This window comes from Pinus tabuliformis, chromosome X, assembly GCF_031772625.1.
Source record: "Pinus tabuliformis cultivar Carrire ecotype Pingquan chromosome X, CPIR1, whole genome shotgun sequence".
NCBI lineage: Eukaryota > Viridiplantae > Streptophyta > Pinopsida > Pinales > Pinaceae > Pinus > Pinus tabuliformis.
In genome coordinates, this window is record NC_142308.1 from 380,790,798 (window position 1) to 380,810,377 (window position 19,580).

The 19,580-nt window shown below is 37.3% G+C and overlaps 1 protein-coding gene across 9 annotated transcripts; it reads left to right on the forward strand.

Moving 5' to 3' along the window:
- The first annotated feature begins 6,925 nt into the window (after positions 1 to 6,925).
- Positions 6,926 to 18,917, forward strand: LOC149140129 (uncharacterized). Of its 9 annotated transcripts, XM_089447820.1 has the most exons (6): positions 6,929 to 7,123; positions 9,131 to 9,223; positions 9,321 to 9,586; positions 16,618 to 16,958; positions 17,693 to 18,104; positions 18,204 to 18,917. In XM_089447820.1, exons 4-6 carry the CDS (start codon positions 16,790 to 16,792, stop codon positions 18,589 to 18,591), a joined length of 969 nt encoding a protein of 322 aa, XP_089303946.1. In that variant the 5' UTR covers positions 6,929 to 7,123; positions 9,131 to 9,223; positions 9,321 to 9,586; positions 16,618 to 16,789; the 3' UTR covers positions 18,592 to 18,917. The 9 variants fall into 9 exon arrangements, with proteins under 9 accessions (XP_089303951.1, XP_089303946.1, XP_089303947.1 ...); XM_089447825.1 differs by lacking the exons at positions 9,131 to 9,223; positions 9,321 to 9,586 and having other exon boundaries at positions 6,926 to 7,123; positions 16,618 to 16,670; positions 16,783 to 16,958; XM_089447821.1 differs by lacking the exon at positions 9,321 to 9,586.
- The last annotated feature ends 663 nt before the right edge of the window (positions 18,918 to 19,580 follow it).

A 19,580-nucleotide genomic window follows, 5' to 3' on the forward strand; every position in this document is an offset into this window, starting at 1 on the left:
CCAAGACGTGCAGGTGTTCACAAATATTTTTCATACCCTTCGCACGAAGTTAAGTATCAAGGATTCTGAGTGGTATTTGGTACTCAAGTACCGCGACTGTCTACATGATTACATCCAAGACGAGATGGAGTTCCTATACATCTCCTCTCTTGGCATCGCCTATCAATATGTTGTCAAGATCAAGTAAAAATTTAAACAGAAGAAGCAAGACTTTGGATTTGTGAATCTGAAGAAAGGGAAAAGCTCGTCCAAACTGCAAAACAAAGGACAGAGCCAAGGTGGGGTGACCCAAGATAACCCGTTGAAGCCGCAAGTGAAGAAAACACCACGAAGAAAAAGAAGGACACAAGGAAATGGTGTGAGTTCCATAAGAGCCCCACTCATAACACAAGTGAGTATCGAGCCAAGCAATCATTGGTGGCCGAGCTAAAGGCTTTCGAATCATATGCATGTTTTGACTCTGAATCAGAACCCGACAAGGGGAATGAAAAAGGGAAGCAGATTATTGATGCATAGCCTATTGCCACCACCAAGATCCAAAAGATTGAGCCCGAAGATCTAGAGGAGGGGGAGCAGCTCTTCCACTCACAAATATGGGTGAAGGGTTTCCACTGTAGTTCATTGTCGACAATGGAAGCCAAAAGAACTTGATTTTAGCAGAGGCTGTGAAGCGGTTAGTCGTACCGAACACACCACATCCGCATTCGTACACCATTGGGTGGCTTCACCAAGGACAAGATCTCCGTGTCAACCAATAGTGCCACCTTCCCTACAACATCAAGCCCTTCATAGATGAGGTATTATGTGATGTTTCTCCTCTTGAAGTTTGTGATGTATTATTAGGCCAAACATTCTTGTGGGAGCGTCATGCTATGTATGAGTCTAGGCCTCTTACTGTTATTATTTATTTGGGTAATAAATTATACAGGATACCGAGGTAGCACTTCATACCACCATCTCTTTGATCTCTGTGAATCAATGTAGTAAGATCATTTCCTAGACCGGGAAAATTTTCTTCCTTATGATTCACCCTCAAGGAAAGAAGAAGACTATGGCCACATCCACAACCTCCAGACAGGGCTCCCTCGCACGGTAGCAGTAGATGGACAAGGTCATGGACAAGTACAGGTACATCTTCACCTCACCCACAAGGGTACCCCCACACTTTCAAGTCAAACACTCCATCGATCTGACCCCAGGTGCACCGCTACCCAACGGATCGATCTATCGACGCTCTGTTTTGGAGAACAATGAAATTAAGAGGTAGATTTAAGGGCACATTAGGCCAAGTTCATCACCTTGTGGGAGCCCGATTGTGTTGGTATAGAGGAAAGACGACACCTAGAGACTCTGTATTGATTATCGAATGCTGAATAAGATCACTGTCTGGAATATGTATCCAATCCCACAAATTGATGACCTTCTAGACTAGCTCAAGGGGGCCAAATATTTCAGCAAGATTGATTTGAAGTCTGGTTATCACTAGGTGCCAATCGAACCATCCGATGTGTGGAAGACTACCTTCAAATCCAAGGAGGGCCTTTTCGAATGGCTAGTCATGCCTTTCGAGTTGATGAATGCCCCCACAACCTTCATGAGGCTAATGGATGGCATCTTGTGACCCTTCACCAACTCATTCATGGTAGTGTGTTTGGACGACATCCTGATCTTTAGCCAGAGTTGGGAAGACAACTTACACCATATTCGACAGGTCCTCCAAACCCTACGACAACACAAGTTGTGTGCCAATTTTGAGAAATGCACTTTTGGTATGACCTAGGTTCAATATCTGGGGTACATCATTGATGAGTGGGGTGTGCATGTGGACCTAGACAAGATACAATTTATTTGAGATTGGCCAGCCCCAACCACTCTAACAGAGCTACACAACTTTCTGGGTCTTGCCAATTTCTACCGCAGGTTCGTGTTGGGTTTCTCTCATATCACTTGGCCTTTGAGTCAAGTCACCAAGGGTAGAGCGAAATAAAAGTTCTTATGGTTTGAATCCCTACAAAAGGCATTTGCCAAGTTGAAGCATCACCTCTGCTCTACACCAATTCTCACATTACCATACCTACAAAAACCATTTAATATTGAGACATATGCCTCCAAATATGCTATCAGGGCAATTATTACTCAATGGGGGCATCCAGTGGCATATCACAGTGAGACACTTTCAGACACAGTCCGAAGTATCCCACCTATGAAAAAGAGATGCAAGCCTGCCGACAATGGAAGCACTACATTCTGGGCAAGGAAACGGTCATCCACATAGACCACCGACCCCTGCAATTCATACAGACACAAGGAAAGTTGCAAAATGATTTCCAACATAAATGATCCACATATCTACAACAGTTCCGTTTCAACATCAAGTATAAGAAGGGTAGCACCAATAATGTTCCAGACTGTCTTAGCCGACCACAGATTATGGCGCTGACCACTGTGCTTAAATCTTATGGACACGAGACTTCAGGGTGGATTCATCTTTACAAGAGCGATCCAAAATTCGACAACACATACTAGATGCTCATGGAAGGCAAACAAGTTCCATATTTTCACCTCTAGGCCACACTTTTATGCCACCTAGGACACCTCTGTGTTCCTTCAAGTGAGTGTGCCAAGATGATTTGGGAGGCGCACTACAGTCAAGTCGCTTGACATTTTGGAGTAGAGAAAATAATGGAAGTGCTGCAGAAGTATTTTTATTGGCCGAACCTTTGACAGGATGCTGGGAAGTATATCAGATCTTGCACTACCTGCACCATTTCCAAACCAACAATCAAGAAGCAAGGCTTATATACTCTACTCCTTTTCCTACTCCTATTCGACCTTGGGAATCACATGTCGGTGTTTTCATGGTCGTCGATAGATTCTCTAAGATGGCCATTCTAGCGGCAGAAGAGTATCACAACAAAAGCCACTACTAAGCTCTTATTTGAATGAGGGTGGGTACACTTTGGGATCCCACAGTCCATTATCTTAGATTGGGATAGCAACTTCTTGAGTACATTTTGGTCAAGCCTCTGGTCGATGCTGGATACCAAGCTCACTAAGTCCACGACCTTCCATCCCCAAACTTATGGCCAAACAAAGGTCCTCAACAGGATGATCACACATATTTTGTGCATCTACAACTCGAAGCATCCACGCAAATGGGATGAAATCCTCTCCTGTGTCCATCACAACTACAACAAAGATCTCCATAGCTCAAATGGACACAACCCCTTTCAGGTGGGATTAGGGCTCCAACCACTATGTCCCATTGATGTGGCCATACCATTTGCAGCTACTTAGGCAGATTCAGCTCATGTCCAGTCCAAATCTAACAGGGCTAATAACTTCATTGACTGCATTCAGTACATCTGCCAGCAAGTCCATGGCATATTGGACAGAGCTAATGCTAAGTACAAGCAGTGTCATGATCAACATCGGGTGCCACACAAGTTCCAGGTGGGTGACAAAGTTTGTTTACATTTGCAGAAGGAGTGCCTACCTAGGCCTCACCGCAAGCTTCGCCCGCTCCGATATGGGTTGTACACCAACGCCAATGCTATAGGGGAAAATTCCTTTGAGCTCAACATTCTGTCATTCCTTGAACTGCACCCAATATTTAATGTGGACCGACTGCGACCATACTTTCCCCCATTATTGGACACATCCGACATTGCTGAGTGGTTGACACCAATAGAGCTCAACCCAAGCTACATTGAACATTCCATAACTGACAGGATCATGGACACACAGATCAAGAACAATCACCAACAAAGGATCCAACTATATTGAGTTGTCAAAGTAGACCAATTCCTTCACTAGGGCAAGTGGTTCACCAGGGACCAGGTTCAACCAAAATTTCCTCACCTCATGGAGGCTTTGCACGCAATGGAGACCATTGCTTCCTAAGGGGCGAGGATTGATCCAAGTGGATATTGGTGGCCACCCACCTATTCCACATAGATCTCCAGTTGGTTTCATCAATTTCCTTAATTATAAGAACATTTACTAATTTTAGCAATTTTCAGGTCCTCAACTTCCGGAGCTATTTTAACCCCCAAAACAACATTTTTTTTACGTCCACAGCAGACCGATAATTGTAGGTAGGTTTCTACTACAAATCATGTAGTACTCATAGAGATCTTTCCAACAAGGTATCATACACACCAAACGAAGATCATATGACCAAGTTACAACCCCGAAAAGTTGGTTGCCCAACTAACCCCAACGGGGCCCACAAACTCTTGGCGTTTTGTCTCCAGGGGTTAGGGTTTTGGTTGTTTAGGGTTTCCTTTTGTTGTTCAATAATAAAAAGGCCCTTGAGCCTCATTGTAACACAGTTCATAGGCTTGTAGCCGCCATATCTCTTCTCAGAGATAAGCTACCATCTCCCGAGCTCATTTATTTCCATTATGCTTGTAAGCATCTTTTAGTTCTTCAATATTAATGTAAATAAGTTTTATTCTGCTACATATCCGTGTTTATGTTTATATATATATTCTGTTGCATTCCTGCATAAGTCCATATCATAATTATTCATGTTTTTGCATCTCAATAATAAATAACAATTTGTAAATGTTAACATAAATCTTGGGCATTGAATCCAAAAGGCCTTTTGAAATCCCTAACTAATTGTAGTAAATGGAATGATGGATGTTAGGTTCTCTCATAAAATCATCCCATAAGAACTCAGGTGCTTGAAACATTCCATAAACGAATCGTCCTCAACAATTCACTAGATGCATACATTATTACTATGACAGTAATGTTCACAATAAACTGCTTTCATGTCATATCCAAAGAAAGCCTTACTTGTTGAGGTAGCCTGTATAGATCCAATGAACAAAATAGGAGAGGAGTTCTCTACCTAAGCTACCTAGCCATTTGTTCCTTCTATTACAACACACTAACTCATTCCAACTTGAATCATCTAAGCCTATTGAATAGCACAATTCCTACCTAACCTTTGACATCTATAATCTATCTTTGTAAGATTTGATTCCCTTAATAGACCAAGGACAGATAAGAAGTTTCATGTGATAGCTAAAGCAATATTTGTAGCTCTCACATAATTTCCAAGGCATTGACATCTTACATTATGATAGGTCGCATAACAATTCGTGCATCATTTATTTTCACGCAAGCATTGAAATCTGTCATTTGCACATTATCTGTTGCGGTTGCAAACTTTACATCCATGTTCTTCAAGGAAAATGTTGTTGCACAGATCCCATACTCATGTATTCAAATTAAAAAGGCACTTCCCTTAGACATGTGTATTCAAATTTAGATCACACTTCCCTAGAAATGCATGTAAAGTCACGTATGTCTATCATCTATTACTTATAACCTACAGACAACTATACTTTAACAAACATTGATAATTAAATTAGATTGAATATGACTTACCATGATGATAAGCTCTTTTGATTAATGGTCATGTTGGTCCTTTAACGAATAAATAAATTTACATGCGGGGAAATTCACCTCTTTAACGTATCATGCAATTCTCAACATAAACCTATAGTTGATTTAAGAACGCAAAAAAAATTGGTTGGAGCTCTCCACATAATGTTTGATTGCTTTATATCTAGATATTAACTTGAGAGTGATAGTTTACTTGGGTATTTAGGACTTTATCTACGTCAATTTCTCATGATCCTTGGCACTGGCTCTTGGGCGTATACTAGGCTTATAGATAGTGCATTGATTTTGGGCTTTACATGGAGTTTGTTTAGAGTGTTTCATGGTAAGATTTACACCAACAACCTGCCTTGTAGCATAAATTGTGTATTTGGTTTTTGTTTTCTCCATTAATTTATTTTCCTTCTACAATTAGACAAAATTTGGAATTTGTTTGATGCATTCAGTTGCAAATGAACTTTATCATTATTCATTATGATAATAATTAGCTAATCTCCTTTAATTTACCTCTGCATCCTATTTCTCTAATTTTGCATTGATTTTAATAATCACTATAATTGATTCATTGTTTAATTATTCTCTATATGACATCACATCTTTCTTTTTTGTAGATGTTTGATTTCACTTTATTTTAAGTTTAACTTTCTCTCCCCATTTGTGTTACATTAGCTATACTTTCTATGATTTATAATTCCTCTTATTTTCTTTTTCAAATGATCTTTGTAATTTTCATTCTTATTATAATGATTTCTTACTTAGATTAATTTATTTTTTCCTTCATTCATTCAACACAATATCATTTAATTTCATCACAATACCTCATCTCAAGTGAGGGGTTCAATTCTTACTTTTATTATAGTGTTTAGACCAAAAACCTAAAACTAGAACCCATTTTTTTTACAAGATTCAATTTATATCTTATTTTATTATTGAGTCACATATATCGCTTTGACTTACTATGTCGAATATTAATGCTACATAAGCCCTATGACATGATAGTTCATTGGGACATAACATAGATTCAATAATTCTAGATACCTTTAAGCGGTTTCGAAAATTTATAGCTAACTTTCAAGTGGCTTCAATCTTAAAAATATTTTTTTGTATAATTAAAAACATACATGAATATAAATTAAAAATACTATTTATTAAAATTTATATAGATTATAGAAGCCATAAGAACTAAAATCCTAACATATTATGAGCCTATATAACAATTAGAATAAAAGGGGAGCAAAACAATTCACAAAATGGTTTCAGTACACTTCTTAGCAAACTTGTAAGTCCTAAAATACTTGAAAAACTAAATAGCAATTGGAATAAAAAGGGAACCATTTACAAGGTGACTCGTCAATATAACGCTCCAAGTAAGAGACATAACGTATGATTAAGAACCATGACACAGTCATGCATGTTTTCAATCATTTGGTGGTATCGTTTATGCAGTGGAGGCTTGTGGCAGTATAAAGTCATGCTCTTCATTACCCCCACTCGGTATTTCATATTTCATTAAAATGAAAAGCGAGACTTCAAGGGACGCGTAGTGCTTTGTTGGTAGTGGTTTGTTATATATGTAGAAACGCACATCATTTTCGGGGAAAAGGAAGATTGAAGTCAAATATAGAAAAGACGAAGAACCGAGCAGGAGAACAGCTTGAATTTCGATTGGTAACTCGCCCAGAGTCTCAGGATTGATTGTTCAGGGGTAAGCAAACATCAATTTCTCTTTCTCCATCTTTTGCCAAATAGAGTGACGCACTTCGACACGCAGTTAGAGGTGAAAACTTAATTCACAAATGGAAGCTAATAGGATAGGAAAACGAACGATTTAATCTAGCCATTTTGTGCTTTGTGTTTGATTTCAATGAATAAACGTGGATTTGGTGCAAACTGGTTTTGTCTCTTAAGGAGCAGTGGTTACTAGATCAATCCCCATGAAGTGAACCTAGGCTCAAAGCCCTACCAAAAGTTGAATTGTATTTGGGTATGGAGTCTGTTTACTGGATCGTAACGACGTTATGTGATGGAGGGAGGTCAAGGTAGGCTCTCTATATTTTGCATTCCACAGCCCAGTGGAGAATATGGGTGATCCATCAATTTTTACTGTTTGTATCTCCGTCTGTGTAATGGTGCATTGAATACGGACACTAGATAGAGGCATTTAAACCTGCGCCTAGTATGTATCACGAGGTTACGAAGCTTGGAGATGCATATTTCGAGTTCACACAAATAACAGTCCAGCTTCACAGCCTCGAGGTGCATAGCACACACAGGATGAGATGGATTTATGCCAATTATATGTTTGCTCCTCTCTGTTCTATTGTAAGTGGTCTTATTGATTTAGGGCCGGAAGATCATGATTCAACCATCCAAGGCTGCCTCATTGGCTCTTTCACCTTTATATGTTTGCTCTTCTCTGTTCTATTGGAAGTGGTCTTATTGATTTAGGGCCGCAGGATCAGGATTCAACCATCCATGGCTGCCTCATTGGCTCTTTCACCTTTTTACACTTATCTGCTAGATGTTGATTGGGGATTGGAGTTGATTGTGAGATTATTTATGTGACATTGTCTATTTTTTGTGCTTTTGAAGTCTTGACATTTTTGTGGATTCCAGCAGAAATGTAGTCATGGTGAGCAGGGCTCTTAACGTCCCAATGCTTCACCGACGAGTATATCCAGTATTAGGGTTGAGCAGATAATCAATGGTATTTTATAAGATTTGAACTGCTGACAACTGGCTGTTTAGCATATTGGAAAAGATTCGGAGTAAAGTTGTTAAGTCTTGTTGTCAAGGGTCAAATTGATTTTGAATTGGTGAAGCTCAGGGCTCTAGGGTAATTCTGTGCTTATTAGGTACCATGTTACTCATGTTGTCATCGTGGCTTGGGAGTGTCGCACTGGCGGTTAACACATTTTCAATCATGAAAGTGTATCTGCTTATGATCTTTCTCATATTGATCTGGGTGACCTGAAGCACTGTCCAATTTATCCCTGACAAGAGGATCTAGCAAAGTCGCTTGAAAGGAGGGGTGGTTGACTAGTAAAGGCAGTTGCCTCTGATAAAATAGTGGATGCTTTCTTTAGTTTGTCAAGACCAAGGTGGAGTGAACTTTCTGTTTCGCCATCATACTATCATGTTTATTGCATTACTCTCATGCCAGGGTTGAGGATATATGTTTATACCATGTGCTCCTTGTGCTTGGTTAGTTTGAATATATTCCTGGGATTTTCATTAAGGCTAGATCGATTCATGTTAGGTAGCATTAGAGTGGGATTTGACCTGTGGGAGGCAACATTCGTTAGGAGGAGCAAATTTGATTGGTGGAGAATATGTAATTTTATGATTTGATATTTATTTTTGGAGGATGAGCTTCACCGAGTAATTTTTATTGTATTTCTAGACAGGTATTTGTTTAGTGCAAGACAGGTATTTCTGGGACTATTTTCAATTTATTTTTGTGCTTTATTTCATGTGGTATTTTAGACATTTAATGATACCAATGGCAATAAAATATCAATCTAAGTTTGTAAATATTTGCTGATCAGTCCTTGTGCTGCAAAGTATTGTCATTATGGGAATAAGCCAGTGTCCCAGTAATATCTGTTTTAATTTTAAACATGCTAAATTGTCACAATTTATGACATGAACCAGCTGAAAAAAACATTAGCTGCACAGGCTCATGATATAATTATTATTTTTATTGAAACAGATAAAGTACATGGAACATCAGAAAGAAAATTCAATATGATGGGCATGATGCTTCAGAAAAATTGTGATCACGTTGACAGATAAGGATGACATGGTACAACCGTGCGTTCAATTGTTTAATTCATAATATTAGTGAAACCCTTGTAACACAGCAAGAGTTTAACTGAAACCTCTTTTAAACTGTTATGCAGGTTGAGTGTTCAAACACTTTAACATGCCATTGAAATTTGACATTTGTTCTTATCAGAAAGTGAATTTTGTGAGTGTTTAAACTCTAAGTTATCATTATTATTTACGACAAAGCTTCCTTTTGACTCTTCATAAACACCACCGTATCAACACTTAAGGGAATGGGCCGGTGGCATTCTCAAATAGGATACCAATGTCTTAACCATAAAGCTGGCCAGCTTATGCTGCCATGGCAGCCCTGGATGTGCCAACATGGATTTGACAGGAGGTAAAACCTGGTGACTATCCCCGCTTAACCAACCAATCAAGCTTCTGTCAACAAATTTTGGCAGTTTTAATATTTCAATTTGGTGTTTCTCAAAATTTTATTGGGTGCTTAGAAAAGGGACTTGTGAACATTGGTTTCTGATTTTTGTTGGAAAGTGAATAAGTCCACTATTAAGTAAAAGTTGCCAGCAGACATCCAATCTGCGGGAGTGTGACTACATTTAGAAACAAATGTATGTATAGAAAACAAATAACTACCCTGCCTCCTCTAATGAAGTAACTGTGGTATGAGGAACGAGATGTATATTAAACAAATCTGAGTCGTTTCTTAGCCTTTTGCAGATTACACTAACGGAGTTTAAATGTTTTGGTTTAAAAATTCAATTATGGTTTGAATTTTTTTAGTTTGAACATGTAATCAGTGAGTGAAGGGAACCATGTTTCTCAAGTGTCTTTGTATAAAAGCTGCGAAAGATGGTGGAAAATCTACTATTTGAAACTGGCATGTTTCTGAGCTAGATTATTGACACTGGATTGGGATCTTTCACAAGGGAGATACTCTGTTTGGAATTTGGATAATAATTGTCGTGGGGCCTTGGTTAATGGAAATATGGATTTTAAAAGTCTCTTGACAAGAAAAAATATATTAATGCATATGGATTGCTAAAAGAATTTGTTGGGACTAAAAGAATACATTAGGTGAAAATGCATCATAAGGAGTAAGGAAGGCATCTTCAAACCATATGATAATAAATGAAACAGAACACAAGGTGGAGTATAACTGTAATTATATAAGCAAGACTGCCAAATAGATGTTAAAAATTGACATCAAGGAGGATGATATCTCTTCCTTCAAAATTTGAATGTCCCTGGTAAGAACTTTGCCAAAATAGAAAAATCAGGCTGCCTTGGGTATTTGTCACCTGGAGCTTGAAGAGTTTGAGAAAGAGCTCTCCTAGAATGATATCCCCAAATTCCTTCACGATAAATTGTTTGATATTGAAACCCATTTTAGGTACTATCAGATATGGCATCAGTCTATCAAGAGGATCTGCAGTGTTGCTTTGTGGTTGTCTAAACACATAAACCTCTGTTTCCTTATCAACAACTCTTGAAGCAAAGTCAATCCTTCATACATCACCTGAGAAACCTTTAGATAAGGAAGAGGCATCAATCCAGTTCAACCCAGGCATCAATCCAGTTCAACCCTCCATATATCTCTGAGATAGCTCAATGACAGGTGATGAATATATCTTTATGGCTAGAGCTACTCTTTTCTTCAGTGATGCTTGATAATGGTTGGAAAAAGGAAGTAATTTAAATCTATCTGGACATTGTTTAGCTATCCGGAAGAAGAAGCATCATGTGCATAAGTATCTTCATAATAAAATATTTATACTACTTCAAGATGGTGGGAATATACCACTAAAATCTCTGATGAGGCACCAATATATATCTCAGATTTGATATTTAATTGGAAAATTGAAAATAAAATGCTCTTCCATCCCTTCCTCCATTTACCTGAATTCACAAATACGTTGCTTCCTCAGAATATGTTGCTGTGCCTGAACCCTTAGGCAGGGTGTACGGAGACCTTTCCCGTGGGAATCTCATACCATGAAACCAACACTGTTAAAGATTTCTTCATTCTATACTAGTAAATTGTGTTATCTTCAAGGAACACCTTTGTAAAGAATTTTCTTCCATGTTATCTTTGTTTTTTAGAAGACAATGTAGTGCGAGGAAGGGAGTACTTCAAATGAAGGCGCGAGTGAAGATGGCTATAAACCAATTGTTGAAGGTGCTTTTGTGGGGAATCCATTTTCATTGAAAGATGCACGGACTTTGGTAGCTACAAAGCTTAGAATTGTTGTGCTGTTAAAGTCATCTTGGAAATCAATGGAAGAGGAGGTATGTACTATGTAGTGCTAGATGGGGGCTTCAAATTTAGCATCCTATTGGAGGAGTTTGTGCAACTAGGGTGACCAACATGACTCGAACGTTTTAGTTAAGTATGGTAATCAAGTGGACTGGAGCCTATGTTAACTTCAGAGTAGAGCCTAACAATGTGTATACATTTAGGAGTAAAAAATTAATAACATCCAAAGGTATATACCCAAATGTAATGTTTATGCAAGATAAGAGAGGAATAATGAAAAACAGAAGGCATAGTTTTAATCGTGGGTTACCTTCGTGACCACTCAATTATTGATTAAACACAAAGAACCACAATGAGTAGATACAAGATGCCAATGATGCCATGTATTGATCTTCTGATTCTTCATATTATACATAAAATGCCAATGGGCATGGCTCTTAACATGGTAACCCTAGATGAGTTAATGTCCATTCTCTTCTAACATAACATGTTATAATACTTAACAATTCAACAAATGGATATATAAAAGTTGTGAATAGATTTTTGGGAAATCTTTTGAGATATTTGCAAGCTATTTGATCTAAGTACAGGGATAAGTTCTTAGTGCAATGGTTTTTTTTTTTAAATAACAATACATGGAATAGATCTATAGGTTTATTTCCATTGCGAATTCTGTATGTGTGTAATTTGAAGGGATTTCAAATCTAGTTGATTTGCTTGTTGATATGAATAAGGGTGATGATGTAGAAGCTTTTGCTAAGCATATGAGAGATTTGCTTGCAGAAGTTCAAAAGAATTTGAGGTAAAACAAAGTAATATATAAAAGAGTCAGAGACACTCCTATATGAAGAGTAGATATCAACATTTATAGTAGATGAATTAGTTATGGCACAATTGAGTAAAGATCACTATCCTGTGAGAAATTATAGCAAGTTGAATGTGAGGAAGATTGAACCATGTCAAATCAACCAGATATTTCACTTATCGTTAATGTGAAGGTTATGATTTGGACAAAGCTGCAGATGAAGATATGGTTAATGAAGAGCTAGGTTGAACATAAAAGATGCTAAGAAAGGAACTTTGATAGATAGAGAGTATTGGAAGAGAAGGTATTTACGGCATGAGGTCTAGAAGACAAGCAGTACCTAGTGAAGTGGAGAGGTAACCTTGATGAAGGTAACACATGCATCTCGGAACTAAAAGTTCCAGAGATTGCACAAGGGAAAGATGATAGTTAGACAAGCAAGTAGTGGATTGCACATGGAAGTGCAAAGATTTTTTAATTCAGAGAGTTTAATGTAGGATCATCACAATGAGTGATTTATTGGGTACACACAAAGGATGATGAATCTAGAGAACATACACAAAGAAATGGCGTAGGGCAACTCCCAAATACAAATCCAATGGTTGGTGCACAGAGGTATACATGCAGGAAGAAAGTATGTGGCATGCACAGTAGAATATAAAAGGTCATATGTTGGAATTCAAACAACCAAACACGTAGTAGTTGGATCAATCCAAGAAATGTTGCAGATTGACTGTTTTAGTAGGATGGTTTAGTTCGTTGCAATGCCAGGGGTTAAAGGTGAACATTATATATTGATGAATGAAGATGGAAATCGGGCTGGTCCCAATTGTGAGAGAGATTTTGAATTGGAGTTGAGTGGGCATTGAGAGAGAGAGAGTGGTTGTCCCTTTGAAGATTGTTTTAAAGGAAAGGAGAGAGAGGTTGTCCCCAGCGAGATAGTTTGAGAGGAAAGAAACTATAAGTCTCAAAGAGAGGACACAGAACACTATTAGAAGTGTTGACATTGAGAAGGCATGCATACATTGAGTACATAGAGAGGAGGATAGAACCGATTGGTTGGTGGGAGACGAAGATGGGATTGTGAGTGATTTAATGCAAGAGGGAGAAGAGTACGAAGGAGGTAAACTGTTGTGATAGTGATAGATTGTATCCTTGTGAGGAGGATCAGAAATTGAGAATGCAGAATGTTTGTCAAGGAGCTAAACACGGTGGGCGTTTGGTCTCTATGTCAAAGTGAGACTTTGAAAGCTTGAGGGCAAGTGTTTGATGTAGTCTGATTGTAATTCTTGATATAATGAATAACAAGCTAAGTTACCGGAAACTCCTGAAGAATTTTCTGGAAACGCGGATCGCTGTTTCTGAGACATAAACGGATACGATTCTTGTCCGAAACGCTGTAAAAACATTTTTGTGCCGTTTCAAAAAATCGGAAACTTTAGATTTGGAATTGGATACGTTTCCAAGGGATTTAAATTTTTTTGAATCTGTTTCCAGATTTCCAGAAACGGATCCACGAAAATTGTGATTAGAATCCACCCTTAAAATGTTAAAAAGCTTGAAAATTTGTATAGCCATAAATAAATAAAAAAAATGAAGAAATCAGATTTGCAAATAAACTCACTATAAACAGTCTCATAAAGTCTTTTCTAAATCTTTAGAAACAACGACACTCCATATATTTATCAAGGATTCGTACTAAGAAAAAGATAGATGTTCAAAAATGCAAAAGAAAGGGTTTGATGAATGTCTTCGTAAAGAGATTTATTTGAGCGATTAATTTTCATTTTGGTTAAGGTTTTGTTAATTGTCATTGATTTTGCTCTTGATTTCATAAATCCCTCCAATATAACAAATCTTCTCTAGCCAATCTTGTGCCTGCATATGGTCATGAGACCAAACTGACATTGAGAAGATTGAAATGTTCAAATAGGTCTTGATGGAATATCCCAATGATCCCATGTGCCTTTTAATTGTCATGCAAGGAAGATAGATATCATCTGCCATGCATGACACGTTCTTTGAAGGAGTTGGACCCGAAAGCACAAAGGCTGTAGCATTTCTGATTACATTATTAATGATGATCATTGATGATAGTATGTTGAATGTTATAATAATCACTAATCATGATGACAATGTTTATGCTGAATTGATGATGATGATTTGTTTATGTTGAATTCATGACGATGACTATGCATTTTTAGATATAGATTCTAGATTCTAAAAGATGAATGGTAATATATATATCTATATATATATATATATATATGCATGCCGTTTTCTTGCCGTATCGTATCTTGATATTTTGAAAATTTGTCGTATCCGTTTCAAACCCCATATCCGTATCCGTTCCCATATCCGTTTCAGTGCAACTTAGTTTGAGACCTAAGTTACCGGAAATCCCTGAAGAATTTGCCAGAAACGCGGATCCCCGTTTCCGATACGGAAACTAATACGATTCTTGTCTGAAATGCTGAAAAAACGCTTTTGTGCCATTTCAAAAAATTGGAAACTTCATATTTGGAATTGGATATGTTTCCAAGGCATTTAATTCTTTTTGGACCCGTTTCTGAATTTCCGGAAACAGATCCACAAAAATCATGATCGGAATCCACTCTTAAAATGTTAAAAAGCGTGAAAATTTGTATAGCCATAAATAAATAATAAAAATGAAGAAATCAGATTTGCAAATAAACTCATCATAAACACAACATCATAAGGTCTCTTCTAAATGTTTAGAACAACGACACTCCATATATTTATCAAGGATTCTTACTAAGAAAAAGATAGATTTTCAAAAATACAAACAAAAGGGTTTGATGAATGTGATTTATTTGAGGGATTAATTTTCAGTTTGGTTAAGGTTTTGTTAATTGTCATTGATTTTGTTCTTGATTTCATAAATCTCTCCAATATAACAAATCTTCTCTAGCCAATCTTTTGCTTGCATATAGTCAAGAGACCAAGCTGACGTTGAGAAGATTGAAATGTTCAAATAGGTCTTGATGGAATATCCCAATGATCCCATGGGCCTTTTAATTGCCATGCAAGGAAGATAGATATCCTCTGTCGTGCATGACACGTTCTTTGAAGGAGTTGGACCCGAAAGCACAAACATTGTAGCATTTCTGATTACATTAATAATGATGATGATAATATGTTGAATGTTATAATAATCACTAATGATGATGACAATGTTTATGCTGAATTGATGATGATTATTTGTTTATGTTGAATTCATGATGATGATTATGTATTTTTAGATATAGATTATAGATTCTAAAAGATGAATGGTAATATATATATATATGTCGTTTCCTTGCTGTATCGTATTCTGATTTTTTGAAAATTTCCCCTATCCGTTTCAAACCCCATATCCATATCCGTTCCCGTATCCGTTTCAGTGCAACTTAGATAACAAGATTTTTATGAATCAATCAATGTTGCAAATGTCCTTTGAGGAATGTATCACCGAGGATCTAGAACTAAACTTATCAAAAATATCGGGCAAACTATTGGAAAATATCGGCAAGCATAAACTTGCATCTGAAAAACTCAGAAAATATTAGAAATTTCGACAATCACAAAAACTCAGAAAAAATAGGAAATATCAGCAGAAATTGGAGATATTTACAACACTGGAACCAATTACTTTGTATTTATTTATGTCTTGTATTTCTGTATCATTTTCCCTTTGTGCACGTAGCCTGTGTGGTTTAGAACTTTAGACCAGTACACTGAGCTCCAAGTTTGGGTCCATTGCCTACCATTGTTCATCATTGTTTCATATATCAGAGGATGTGAGCTTAATCTAATTTATAATTTTATAATAACTTTTGAACATGTGTTTCTTTATGTATATCTGGACTATCTGCTGATTTTGATTGGGTTTTTCAAAAATTTCTATTGTTTGTTCTCTTTCTTCATTTGATCTACGTGGTGTGTGAATCTGTCCTGAGATTATGAAATCTTTCCTGGAGTTGGTGGTATTTTCCCTCAATTATGATTGATTATTCTGGACACCTGATCTTTTGTTTCCTCAGAATCCCTTCCTTTCATTTGAACTCCATGCCATAAACAACTTGTTTTCCGTGATTACTAAAAGTTATCTTACCTATTAGTTTCATGTTTCAACAAAGCTAACAAACCTGCTTGTCTATTATAGGAAGGAAGTAGATGCTTGTCAGTTTCTCAGAAGTCCTGAATAACTTCTGTGACCGAGCTGAAATTAGAAACTCTGATGTGATGTGTTTAAATCTCAGTGAATCAAAACACCTAATATCCTGGGTGAAATCCACTCATTATCTGGGGATTGACTGCTGTATATTGCTTCTCATTTTTTCTGCAGGTTCTCACTTTGGTAAAGATCCTTGAAGACTTGAGCTTACTTGTATGACTCAGGTACAACATGGATATCCGCATGTAGAAATTGTACCAGTGTTGTTCATAGAGGATATGGAGTTCTTTCTCTTTGAAGTTATCTGAAGATTTCACAGGGGACTATTTAATCCAGTTGCACCATGGACCCTGAAAGTGAGAAACAGCTAGCAGCATTGATTATGGAGGAAGCTAAAAGGTTGCGTCTGCAAGCTGATAGAGAAGGTGTGCATGTTTACCTAAGAAAACCAACTGTGCGAGGACGGCCCAATTCACGGTTTCTGACTGCAACAGTCCGTTCTGTGCAGCAAGGTTGGCATCATTCACTCTGTATATATGGGCATGAATAAGGATACAAGTTTTATATTGATAAGTGACCTTTAACTTGCTTCTTTTCTGTTAGATTTTTTTTCATCATAACACATTCATGGCTCTTAGATTGTTGCCCCATGCTTTGCATTTACTTCTAATACTAAAATAATTGAAAATGATGCAGCACATTTTTAAAAAAATTGAATGATCTTTTGCATGAGATGTCGCATATCAGTCCTGATTTTTATTCAGTGCACAGGTTGTGACTATTGATTGGCAGTCTATTATTTCAAAGTAAATGTATTTCTCCTTGTTGTTACATGAACTGTTTTTAAATTATGAATCCCCACTGATTATTCCATTTCTTTTAAGTCTCTCACAACAGTTAATTATTTGTTAAAAGTCAACTTGTGCAGTGTGATTTGGCTTTGATAGCTCAAGCAATAACAATTTTGAAATGGTGGCTTGTTTGAGCTGCCAGCATGCAAAGATATTGTTTTTTGTTATTTGCTGACGCTTTTGAAATTTAGTTCTAAGTGGTTTGATTTCCTTTAAGATGCGAGAGTTGCAAGTGAATTAATTATTTACTGGATAGTCTTCATATGAGAACTCTATTTGTGCTGGATATTTCTTGTCTTTTTATTTTTATTATTAATTTTCCCAATTGTGAATCGCTACATGTTCTGCTTTGGTTTGGATTTATAGCTGATTTGTTATGTTGTATGCAATTGCAGCAAACCGCATGGCAGAAGTCAATGAAATGTGGCGCCTCAGAGAAAAAGAGTTGGAACTTGAGAAACGTATGAATAGTCACAAATATTCATCTGAACATCACAGAAACCCCAAATCTGGAAGCTCAAGGCATAATTCTGAGGATGCGTGTAATTCAAAACATATAGCATACACGAGTTCCAAGGAGTTCGAGAGCAAAGAAATGGAGTTCAGTGGCTCAGAAATTGCTGATTCCTCCAAAATGTCAGATCTTTTTGAAAAACGTCAACACTATTCAGCCAAGAGAAAGAAAGTACACAGGGATGAAATGTATTCTGTAGAATCAGGAGACTCATTTCATGATAATGAAACGTCTGGCAGCCTTGGAGATGAGGGTCTACTAGATGAAGAGGTTGATGACTTCCTACGGTCAAGGTCTGCACCTTATGTTCTCTCTGCTAATATATGGCGGGTTGGGCTGACATTAGTTATGTTCTTTAGGACTGATTAAAAATACTGTACTGTGAATGGCAGGGCCAAGCGTGGTAGGGGATCTGTAGGGTCACGAATGGATGAAACAGGACCCTACCTTATATCTAATGAAGTGAAATCATCTTCTAAAGTTTTTTCAGATATGCGACTGAAGGAAGACTGGGAGCAACGTATTATTGGACCAAGTATGCCACCTTTCACTAAGGATTATGGATGTGTTGCTGGCCTGGAGAACTTGAAACGAGAGAAATCTAATGATGAAGACAGAAGAGATCGAGCTGAACAGAATTCAAAAATGCACAAGGATAGAGATAGAGAGATCAGAATAACAAAATCGAAGAAAAAACATGAAAAAAGAAACAAATTGGAAAGGAAGAAGGGGAAAAAGGAGAAAAAGGAGGAAAGGAAAAAGAGGCGGAGAGATAGATGAGTTAGTTTTGATCTAATTAGTCTTTGACTGTTCAGGTTTTCAAATTCCCAGCATTTGATCTATTCTTGCCCAGGAAACCATGCACCATTAGAAATTATTTTGGGTTGAACTTTTATGCACCAGCTGGCAGTCAGTGGCACAGGTTTTCTCCTGCTGGATCTGAGTTGCTATGTACCAGTTTTAACTTTTAAAAGGATCTTGCAGTCGTTGGTAAACAGTTTTGTAGTTTATATCCCTAGGAGATATAGCAGAGGAATTGATTGACTCTGTATAATTAACACTTGAAATTCTTTATTTGTTGGTGGGAAATCTCAAAATAATATTAACTGTTCTTTTTCCCTTTCCACTGAAAATCCTACAAAAGAGCTGTAGGATTACGGAATTTCATTTTACTCTGGAAAGTCTCTCTCCATTTATATCTTTTGCTTGTTTGTATGTTTTCAGGGTCAGGAAAGCCTTGTTGGCTTGGGGAAATTATAAATTTTAGCATGCATGTCATTTCGACCTGATAACATGTGTTTGATGGAATGTAGCATGAATTTGTGTACAAGCCCATTCAAGGTCCTGCTGTCTTGGATTTAGCCAGAGTGAAACAGATGTCCCCAAAGTGCTAAGCCAAAAAACAAGGTAGAAGGCTTTTACTGTGACTCAAGCAAGCTTCAAGCTATATGTGGGGTTTTAAGATGAGAATGATTGTTTCCAAGTATTGTGATGCAGATCCCAAGAATTTTCTAAGAAGATAAGAATACTTGTAGTGAGGCCTTGTGATGCATCATTCAAGAACTTCTGGGGACGATAAAAACACACGTGTGAAAGTCTTGCAATGTATCATTCAAGAACTTCTGGGGACGATAAAAACACACGTGTGAAAGTCTTGCAATGTATCATTCAAGATCTTTTTAAGATAAGATTGCTTCTTGGCATGTCTTGCGATGAATTTTTCAAAAACCTCCTATCAAGCCATTTATGGGAGACAAGATAACAATGTT

Excerpts from the sequence above, each read along its gene's own strand:
- LOC149140129 (XM_089447825.1), top strand. The coding sequence starts at position 16,790 with ATGGACCCTGAAAGTGAGAAACAGCTAGCAGCATTGATTATGGAGGAA. Across the intron at positions 16,959-17,692 it reads AGTCCGTTCTGTGCAGCAAG|CAAACCGCATGGCAGAAGTC; the intron begins GTTGGCATCATT and ends ATGCAATTGCAG. Across the intron at positions 18,105-18,203 it reads GATGACTTCCTACGGTCAAG|GGCCAAGCGTGGTAGGGGAT; the intron begins GTCTGCACCTTA and ends TGTGAATGGCAG.